The 9,875-nt window shown below is 40.2% G+C and overlaps 1 protein-coding gene and 1 long non-coding RNA gene across 4 annotated transcripts; one reads left to right on the top strand and one right to left on the bottom strand.

The window, feature by feature from the left end:
- Nucleotides 1-1,545: 1,545 nt before the first annotated feature.
- Nucleotides 1,546-2,150, bottom strand: LOC115745428. The gene is made up of 2 exons (XR_004015928.2): nucleotides 2,009-2,150; nucleotides 1,546-1,954 (listed from the first exon to the last, which is right to left on the bottom strand). It is a non-coding gene; the product is annotated as an uncharacterized LOC115745428 (long non-coding RNA).
- Nucleotides 2,151-4,234: 2,084 nt separating this feature from the next.
- LOC115745352 (FACT complex subunit SPT16) lies at nucleotides 4,235-9,649 on the top strand. 3 transcript variants are annotated; one of them, XM_048283498.1, is made up of 4 exons: nucleotides 4,235-4,402; nucleotides 5,139-5,237; nucleotides 6,064-9,326; nucleotides 9,436-9,649. In XM_048283498.1, the coding sequence occupies exon 3, from the start codon at nucleotides 6,090-6,092 to the stop codon at nucleotides 9,288-9,290; it is 3,201 nt and encodes a 1,066-aa protein (XP_048139455.1). In that variant the 5' UTR covers nucleotides 4,235-4,402; nucleotides 5,139-5,237; nucleotides 6,064-6,089; the 3' UTR covers nucleotides 9,291-9,326; nucleotides 9,436-9,649. The 3 variants fall into 3 exon arrangements, with proteins under 3 accessions (XP_048139455.1, XP_030536734.1, XP_048139457.1); XM_030680874.2 differs by lacking the exon at nucleotides 5,139-5,237 and having other exon boundaries at nucleotides 4,236-4,402; XM_048283500.1 differs by lacking the exons at nucleotides 4,235-4,402; nucleotides 5,139-5,237 and adding an exon at nucleotides 5,412-5,494.
- The last annotated feature ends 226 nt before the right edge of the window (nucleotides 9,650-9,875 follow it).

Genomic DNA, 9,875 nt, shown 5'->3' on the forward strand with positions numbered 1-9,875 from the left:
GGAGTGATAGTCAAAGTGCAGTGCACTTAGCAAAGAATGCAACTTATCACTCAAGGACTAAATATATCAAGAAGCCTTATCATTTCATCGAGTCAACATTGAAAGATAATGAGTTAAAGCTACATAAGATTGATGGCTCAAAGAATCCAACCGACATGTTTATCAAGGTAGTAGACAGAGAGAAGCATACTTTTTGTACTACTACTATTGGCATTATTCCATGTTAATTGATGAGCAGTATCGTAGAGGCACAAGTTTCAGTTACTAGTTTTTGAAGATGATAGATGCAAAATTGCTTGGTCCATCGGATATATTTATCTTCAAGTGGGAGATTGTTGGCGTGTGAAGTCAAAATATTTCATTAAGGGCTTTTTTTAATCTTTTGTTCTTTTTTGCTCCTAGGTTAAAAACTATACCTCTTTTATTAGCGATGTAAAAGGTAGTAAGAGTCATAAGAGCAAGAGAGAGAGAGAGAGAGAGAGAGAGAGAGAGAGAGAGAGTCGCAAAGGTAGCGAATAGAGAGAAAAAGAAAAAGAGAGGCCGTAACGGCATTTTTAAGTGTTCTCGATTTCTTTTTTGCCCCGATCTTATGAGAAGATCATTAGTTGTATTCCTACTTTTCTCGAAGACTAGTGGATTCATAGAGTGCCTCTACGCGGAGACATAGCCCAAGTTTGGGTGAACTTCAATAACAAATTCTTTGATGTGTTCATTTGATTCTGCTTTTTTATTATTATATTACGCCAGTGTAAACTGTTTGTTAGGATTATTTTTCTAGAATCGGTATGCGATTCCTAACAAAGACAACAATATCCTCTCTCTTTTTTCTCTGTCAAAAGTCAAGAATTGATTTGCGGGTAAAATTGCGCAATTTTACGACCCAAATGATTTGTACTTGAGTATCAAATTCAAAATTTATTAAATTTATGGAGAGGAGAGAGTAGAAGAGGAAAAAGAGAAGTTGCAACTTGGAAGTAAAAAGATTAGCGGTATAGGGCCCGCATGACAATGATTCTAATGCTAAAAATGATTATGATTAAAACTATTTTTTCTAATTTTGTTCTCTAGATGAATTTTAGAGAATTAAAACGTATTTGGTAATCGCACAAAATTTCTATTTCTAGAACGGAAACGCGTTTGGTAATCGCATAAAATTTTTGTTCCCAAAAATAATTTCTCTTCCCAATTTTTGTCATTTAAGTCAAATAATTACGTAGTTACTTTGTGAAATTTCATCCTACATTTTAAATTAATTGAAGATTAATTCATATTGATTATGTTATATAACATATTGCATATAATATTTTTTTTCGTGCTATTCTGTCTAATTATCAAACAGAATGTTTAGGTAATCGATCATCTTGGGGGTGGCAAAGCTTACTAAATGGAAGGGATGCTATATCGGATTCAGTTTTGTGGTTAGTGGGCAATGGAGAATCGACTAGAATTCAAGAAGAGAAATGGTTAAAGCTAGGTACAATTACAGGTCCAGCTAACCAAGAAGACCCTCAGCGTGTCGCCGAGTTAATTGACAGGCACAGTGCCTCATGGAAGGAAGAAAGCCTTCAAAACTTGTTTGAAGAAAGAATTGTCAATGAAATATTGGCTATTCCCCTCCCATCAATAGCAAAGAAAGACAGAATGGTATGGACGACAGCAAAGTCAGGCAATTATTCTGTCAAAAGTGGGTATAACCAACTTAGGAAAGAAGGCAGCAACTTCACTCAGTTACATGCATCATCATCGCACCAAAAGCCAAAAGCTCTATGGTGCAAAGTCTAGAACTTAAAGGCCCCTCCCAAAATCAAAGTTTTCATTGGGAATCTTTGCCAACATGCCCTGCCCACAAAGGAAAACTTGTTCAGACGGAGAGTCGTACCTGATTCGATATGCCCATTGTGTAAAACAAGCCCAGAAATAGCAGAACATTTGTTCCTCCTCTGCCCCTGGACAACTAAAGCTTGGTTAGACTAACATTTATGTATACATATACGGAGCATAGTCTTACTAGTATGGATCGATGGTTTTTAGGCTATAAGAGTGAACTCCCCCGTACACCCACCCCCGAACTAGTATCTGAAGTGCTCTGGTTCATTTGGAAAGCGAGGAATGGGGCCATATTCCGAGCTAAACCACCAGATCTGCAAGGAGTGGTAATCGAAGCACTTGCAATGAATGAAAATGTTGAAAGTTGGAGTAAAAATCAGCATGAAAATCCAGTAAGGGCTCGAGACTTACCCTTGAAGTGGTTGCCACCAGATCTGGGTTCTCTGAAAATTAACATTGATGGGGCCTTCGTAGCCGGAACAAATACCGGAGCCGTTGCCGGAGTATGTAGAGACGCCTCTGGTGTGTTGCTTCGTGGTTTCGCCCGTGAGGTGAAGGCGCAAACTGTGTTGCAAGCAAAAACCCTATCGATTATTGAGGGCTTGGAGTTCGCAGCCAAGTGGGAGAGAGAAAAAGAAAGTCGTGTTTCTTCTTTGGAGTCTGACTGTCTAACTTCAATTCAGTTACTTTTGGGAATAGATCATGCACCATGGGAAGTTACTATGCTTATCAAGAAAGGCCAGGCCGCACTTGCTTCTTTACCTCACATTTGCTTGACCCATTGTCCCAGAGGCCAAAATAAAGCTACGGACTAGGCTGTTAAGGCTCAATTTCATTGGTCTCTTCCTCAAAATTGGGTTTCAAGACCCCCACAACCTCTTTTGGATGTTCTTTGTTCTGAAGCCCATTTGGGTTGTTACTCTGCATCATCTACTTGAAATGAAAAGAAGTTGGTTTTTAAGACAAATATCGAATGTTTTTTTTTAAAAAAAAAAACATTCAATATTTGTCTTTAAAACATGTTTTTTTACTTTTCCGGCTGGTTTACTAATATATTTCTAATCCACAATAATAAAATAGAAATTAGCAATTTATTTTTCGGGTAGTCTACCTTTCTCTTAAAAAAAAAAACATCGTATAGACAAATCTAAATATGAAAGCTTTAAGTAGATATAATTAAGGGGCTGCATAACAACGATTCCGGTTCTCTGATTCTGCTATCTAAAACAAACAAAAATAAGAAGATGATAATCATGTTTGGTAACGTAAATGATTCTGATTTTGATTTTGTTCCCGGGAACTGTTTTGGAGCAAAAAAAAAAGAAACAAAAAAAAGTTGGTTCTAGAAAAAGAATCACTTTTGAGAATCACAAAACAGACTAAAATCTCACATCTCTAACTTTTTCCTTTCGGTTCTCTCATCACTCTTCAATCAACCTAAAACATAACGATTCAAAGGAAAATATATAAGATAATAAAAAATAAAATAATTTGAAAAAAATCTAAAAAATTATAAAATTTTTAGAAAATATCTAAAAATAGAAAAAGCTTAGATTAGGCTAGTTTGACCTCATTTTCATAAATTTGGGCCTAAATTCCCTAGATTTCATAGATTTTATTCTTTTTTGGGAAAATAATAAATACCTTTGAAATTAAACCCAAACCACATTTCTCTAAGCCCTTAGGGTTTCATTAGGGTTTTATGATGCAATTTATCAATGTCATGATTCTTTCATTGGTTGTAATTTGACTAGGTTTAAGTACTTTAGACTTAGTATAGTTTTAGAAAATTTGCAAGAAGACAAAAACAACCTATGTGAACACTTAGCATTAGCTTACCTCATAGGTTTAAAAATGAATTAAAAATTTGCATGAAACACGTTTAGAAAACACTTAACTTCAACGGCGAAAGGGCGTTGGTAGAAACACCAAGGTAACCAAGTCTCCGGACTCTAGATTTATTTGGTTGCGCAGAATCGAACGGTTTCTTCCGACCTTTTTCCGGATCTACCTTCCTCAAAAACCGATGGCGACTCCATTTGCTTGTACACATACACGTGCTATCGATCACATTAAGATCGAATTTGATATTCTTTTGTTGTGATTTGGTATAAGCCCGTGGGGAAATTCCCACCCCCATACAGATTTTTGTGCATGCACAAAAAGAAATTATCAAACAGAATGTTTAGGTTATGATTCTTGTTCGTGATTCATATTTTGTGTCTTCTTTCTTTTTATATATTTTTTTTCCTTGTTTCCGCTTGATTTTTTTTTTTCTGTTTTTCATTTATATTTATGATGTTTTATTTTTCTTTCTATATTTTTTCCTTCGTTTCCGTTTGATTGTTTTTCTGCTTTTCTTTTTATATTTATAACGTGACCGACTTCCCTCGCTCCATTTCAGCATTCTCTAGGGCACACTTCGTTCCCTCTCTCCCCCTTACTCACTCTCTCTGTCGAGAAATCTCTCCTCCTGCTGCAAAATCGACGGTAGCTGGAGACGACGGAGTCGCCACCGCCACCACCATTTCCCTCCTCCTCCTCCGTCGCCGCAACGAGTCCGGGAAGAAGAACGGTAAGCGTCTCTCTCTTTCGCGATTCTCGCTCTGTCCTTTGTTTCTTCCCTCTGCCTTTGATCGAGTAGTTTTGATGTTCGCTCGGTGGAACGGAGCTGTCGGTCCTCGATCGTTTGCGTTTTTGGCCGTGCTTCGATTTCTTCCTGTTGTAGCTCGTTTCACGTCGTTTCTGGAGGTGCTAGGGTTTGCTTAAATGAGAGGCTTTTGCTTGATTTTGACCGCCGGGGGAAGATATTTCTTAGTGTTTGAAGGGAAAGAAAAAAGTTCTCAGGACGATTTACTTAGTTTAGGGCAGGGTGGCTCTGTTATGAACTAAGGACTGTAATCACCCACCCGTGAGGGAATGAGAGGGAATGGAGTGCGCGGCCTGGCATGGCGTTCATTTCTGGGGTTGTTTACTTTTCAATAAGTAGGATTATTATGCTCACGGAGTAGAAGGCGTGTTTATCTGAATATGCTGGAGGAATATATGGAAGATAATGCAGGGAGAAACGAACCGACTGAAGATAATCAATAATATTGGGCTTGTTTTTGTGTGAAAATTATTTTGGATCTGTAGCTGACTTACTATTTGCGGACAAATATCGTCATTAGTATTTTTCGCTTGCAGAAATTGTAGCCTCGTGGTTGAATTCATATGTGCCTGCAATCTTAATCTCTCATTCAATTAACCTTGCGAAGGGATGTAGATAAGTTGAGGTGCCACTTGACTTCCTGATCTGTTCTATAATGTAGCAAAGCAGTGGCTGCCTGTCTGCCTGTGGATCGCTCATCTAGTGATTAAAAATGTGCAAGATCTGACTTGGGGTACGCCCACCACTTGCGTCACATCAGGTTGGACGGTTACGCCCATTAGATTACAATCAACAATCTACTACCTAACGTGCCTTAATTTTGTAAGGATATTTTGGGGACAAAGTTTACATCTACACTCTCCGTTAAAAGATAGTATAGATAGTTGTAGAATAGCATCTGTTTATGCTTTTTTAATTGCCATAAAATTGTTGATGTCTGCCTGTGGATCGCTCATCTAGTGATTAAAAATGTGCAAGATCTGACTTGGGGTACGCCCACCACTTGCGTCACATCAGGTTGGACGGTTACGCCCATTAGATTACAATCAACAATCTACTACCTAACGTGCCTTAATTTTGTAAGGATATTTTGGGGACAAAGTTTACATCTACACTCTCCGTTAAAAGATAGTATAGATAGTTGTAGAATAGCATCTGTTTATGCTTTTTTAATTGCCATAAAATTGTTGATGTCATGACTATGTATCCATTAGTGTAAAAGGCAGTTTGCATTAGCCTCAATACTGTTTATTATTTGAGAAGGATTAAGATGGGAAAGAAAACGGGAGAGTAGATTGGTATTTATGACACTTAATTGCTTTGCATGCAATAACATAAATTTTTTGAAATACAGTGTTATGAGCCTGCTGCACAGATGTATTGGCTCTAGGTGTTTCAATCTCTAGACACATTGATAAACCTGGAGTCTCTTCTGCCAATAGTTTATTTTCATGTTTGATAAGGAAAATATCAGCTCTACTAAGAATTTTCTTCCTATAAGTCCTATGATGTCTGTCTGATTACTATGAGAAATAAGAAACATGTATTGTTTTGTGTTGATTTGTATTTCATTGGCCTCTTATCAGGCTGGTGTTAAGTGTGGTGTTTCTAAATGGGCGATCATCGGAGTGGAAATGGTCAAAATGTTAATGGAAAGGCTGCAGCAGCTGGGCCTATGTATAAGATTCAGTTGGACAATTTTGCCAAGCGTTTGAAGACTCTTTATACTCACTGGAATGACCATAGGAATGACTTGTGGGGTTCTTCTGATGTTCTTGCTATAGCTGCTCCTCCTAATTCAGAGGACCTTCGGTATCTCAAATCTTCAGCTTTAAACATGTGGTTGCTGGGTTATGAGTTCCCAGAGACTATAATGGTTTTCATGAAGAGGCAGATCCACTTTTTATGCAGCCAAAAGAAGGCTGATGTTCTTCGACCTGTCGAAAGAACTGCCAAGGAAGCTGTGGGAGCTGAAGTTGTGATTCATGTGAAGGCGAGAAGTGATGATGGGACTGCACTAATGGAGGCAATTTTCAGTGCCATCCGCTCTCTTTCCAAGGCAGATGGTCAAGAAGTACCTGTTGTCGGGTATATAGCAAGAGAGGCTCCTGAAGGTAAGCTTTTGGAGACATGGGGTGAGAAGCTTAAGGCTGCTGACTTTCAGCTTAATGATGTGACCAATGGGTTGTCTGAATTGTTTGCTGTCAAGGATGACGCTGAGCTTTTGAATGTGAAAAAGGCAGCACATCTGACGGCTAACGTGTTGAAGAATTATGTGGTTCCGAAACTGGAGAATGTTATTGATGAGGAAAAGAAAGTGACTCATTCATTGTTGATGGATGAAACTGAGAAAGCCATATTGGATCCATCTAGAGCTAAGGTAAAGCTGAAGGTAGATAGCATTGATATTTGCTATCCTCCTATTTTCCAGAGTGGAGGAGAGTTTGATCTTAGGCCCAGTGCGGCCAGCAACGAGGAATTGCTTTATTATGATTCTGCAAGCGTGATTATATGCGCCGTTGGATCTCGTTATAACAGTTACTGCTCTAATTGCGCAAGGACATTCTTGATTGATGCCAATCCCCTGCAGAGTAAAGCGTATGAAGTGCTTCTAAAGGCCCATGAAGCAGCAGTTAGCATGTTGAAGCCCGGGAACAAGCTCAATGCAGCTTATGAGGCAGCCTTTTCAGTAGTTGAGAAGGATGCTCCTGAACTACTACCAAACCTGACGAAGTCAGCTGGGACGGGAATGGGTCTGGAATTTCGGGAGTCAGGGTTGAACATTAATGCCAAAAATGAGAGAATTGTCAAAGAAAACATGGTCTTTAATGTATCGCTTGGTTTCCAGAATTTGCAAAACCAGACTAACAACCCAAAGAATCAAAATTTCTCTATGCTGCTTGCTGATACAGTCATTGTTGGAAAAGAAAAATCGGATGTTGCGACTCACATGAGTTCTAAAGCTGTGAAGGACGTGGCTTACTCATTCAATGAGGATGAGGAAGAAGAGGAAAGGCCAAAAGCCAAACCTGAAGCTAATGGTGCGGACCCAATCATGTCCAAGACGACGCTCAGGTCAGACAACCAGGAATCAAAGGAGGAGCTGAGAAGGCAGCACCAGGCAGAATTGGCTCGTCAAAAAAATGAGGAAACTGCACGGCGGCTTGCTGGTGGACGCTCCGGGACTGGAGACAACAGAAATGCTGCCAAGACTTCTACGGACCTTGTTGCTTATAAAAGTGTGAATGATTTACCACCTCCTAGAGATTCCATGATTCAGGTTGACCAGAAGAATGAAGCTGTCCTTTTGCCTATATATGGGAGTATTGTTCCGTTCCATGTCGCAACCATAAGGACAGTCTCAAGCCAGCAGGACACCAATCGCAACTGCTACGTTCGGATTATTTTTAATGTACCTGGGACTCCTTTCAATCCTCATGACAGCAACACGTCCAAGTTCCAGGGCGCTATTTATCTGAAAGAAGTAGCTTTCCGTTCCAAGGACTCCAGGCACATAAGCGAAGTCGTGCAGCAGATAAAAACTCTGAGGCGACAAGTTATGGCTAGAGAGTCTGAGAGAGCTGAAAGGGCAACCTTAGTTACTCAAGAGAAACTCCAACTTGCAGGGAACAGAATGAAGCCAATAAAGTTGTCTGACCTTTGGATCCGTCCTGCTTTTGGAGGTCGTGGAAGGAAGTTACCTGGTACACTTGAGGCTCATGTCAATGGTTTTCGGTATTCTACCACCAGGCAGGATGAGCGTGTAGACATCATGTTTGGGAATATTAAACATGCGTTTTTCCAGCCGGCAGAGAAGGAGATGATAACCATTTTGCATTTTCACCTGCACAATCATATAATGGTTGGTAATCGGAAAACCAAGGACGTGCAGTTCTATGTTGAGGTGATGGATGTGGTCCAAACCTTAGGTGGTGGGAAGAGATCTGCCTATGATCCTGATGAGATTGAAGAGGAGCAACGGGAGAGAGACAGGAAGAACAAGATTAACATGGATTTCCAGAACTTTGTGAATAGGGTAAATGATCTCTGGAGCCAGCCCCATTTTGGTGGGCTGGACCTTGAGTTCGATCAGCCTCTAAGAGAGCTTGGCTTTCATGGGGTTCCCTACAAGGCTTCAGCTTTCATTGTTCCAACGTCAACCTGCCTGGTAGAACTAATAGAGACTCCTTTCCTTGTGGTGACACTGAGCGAGATTGAGATTGTGAACTTGGAGAGAGTTGGTCTTGGACAGAAGAACTTTGATATGACTATAGTTTTCAAGGACTTCAAGCGGGATGTACTTAGAATTGATTCCATCCCTTCTACATCTCTTGATGGAATCAAGGAATGGCTTGACACAACAGACATCAAGTACTATGAAAGCAGATTGAATCTGAACTGGCGACAGATATTGAAGACCATAACTGATGATCCGCAGAGCTTCATAGATGATGGGGGCTGGGAGTTTTTGAATTTGGAAGTCAGTGACTCAGATAGTGAAAAGTCGGAGGAATCAGACCAAGGTTATGAACCATCTGATGCGCAGTCCGAATCCGATTCGGAAGAAGAGGCCTCTGATAGTGAGTCATTGGTGGAGTCTGAGGAGGATGACGACCAAGATTCAGAAGAAGAATCAGAGGAAGAGAAGGGGAAGACATGGGAGGAGTTGGAGAGAGAAGCAAGCAATGCAGATAGAGAGAAAGGTGATGAATCTGACAGTGAGGAGGAGAGAAAGAGGAGGAAGATGAAGGCCTTTGGGAAGGGTAGGGCTGGACCTAGCAGTGGCCTGCCTAAGCGAGCAAAGATGCGGTAGACGTTATTAGAGCTTGCTTAGAAATAGCTTTGCTTGGTTCGGTTCTCAGTTCGTCATGAAGGCCTTTGGGAAGGGTAGGGTTGGACCTAGCAGTGGCCTGCCTAAGCGAGCAAAGATGCGGTAGACGTTATTAGAGCTTGCTTAGAAATAGCTTTGCTTGGTTCGGTTCTCAGTTCGTCCTGTCTTCTGTAAATGCAGTTTGACTATCATATTTTGAATGGCTTAGGTTTGATCGTCAAGATGCATTGTTAGTTTTCATTTGGCTTCTGCATGCATGTGAATGATGCTGCATAGAAAAGTAAAATATCTGCAATGTCAATGATTAAAGGAGAAATCTCTCTCCTCTCGACTGTTTAATTGAACTGATAGTGTGATTGCTGCTTTTGCTTTACCTATTTGTTGATTTGTTTGTTGTCCATGATGATATGCATTGTTAGTGAACAGCAATATATTTGTTTTGAAGGACCTCTCTGCAACGTTCTTTTGAAGAATCGTGTACGTCTGTAGTGGCGTTGGAGCACGAGGTTAAACCGATATGAACTATACAGCTGAGTGGGTCAATTTTTGAGTGATTGGAGTGGTTAA

This window comes from Rhodamnia argentea, chromosome 8 (genome assembly GCF_020921035.1).
Source record: "Rhodamnia argentea isolate NSW1041297 chromosome 8, ASM2092103v1, whole genome shotgun sequence".
In the NCBI taxonomy this organism is placed as follows: domain Eukaryota; kingdom Viridiplantae; phylum Streptophyta; class Magnoliopsida; order Myrtales; family Myrtaceae; genus Rhodamnia; species Rhodamnia argentea.

What these genes read in the sequence shown, in the direction of transcription:
- LOC115745352 (XM_048283498.1), top strand. Translation starts at nt 6,090, where the DNA reads ATGGGCGATCATCGGAGTGGAAATGGTCAAAATGTTAATGGAAAGGCT.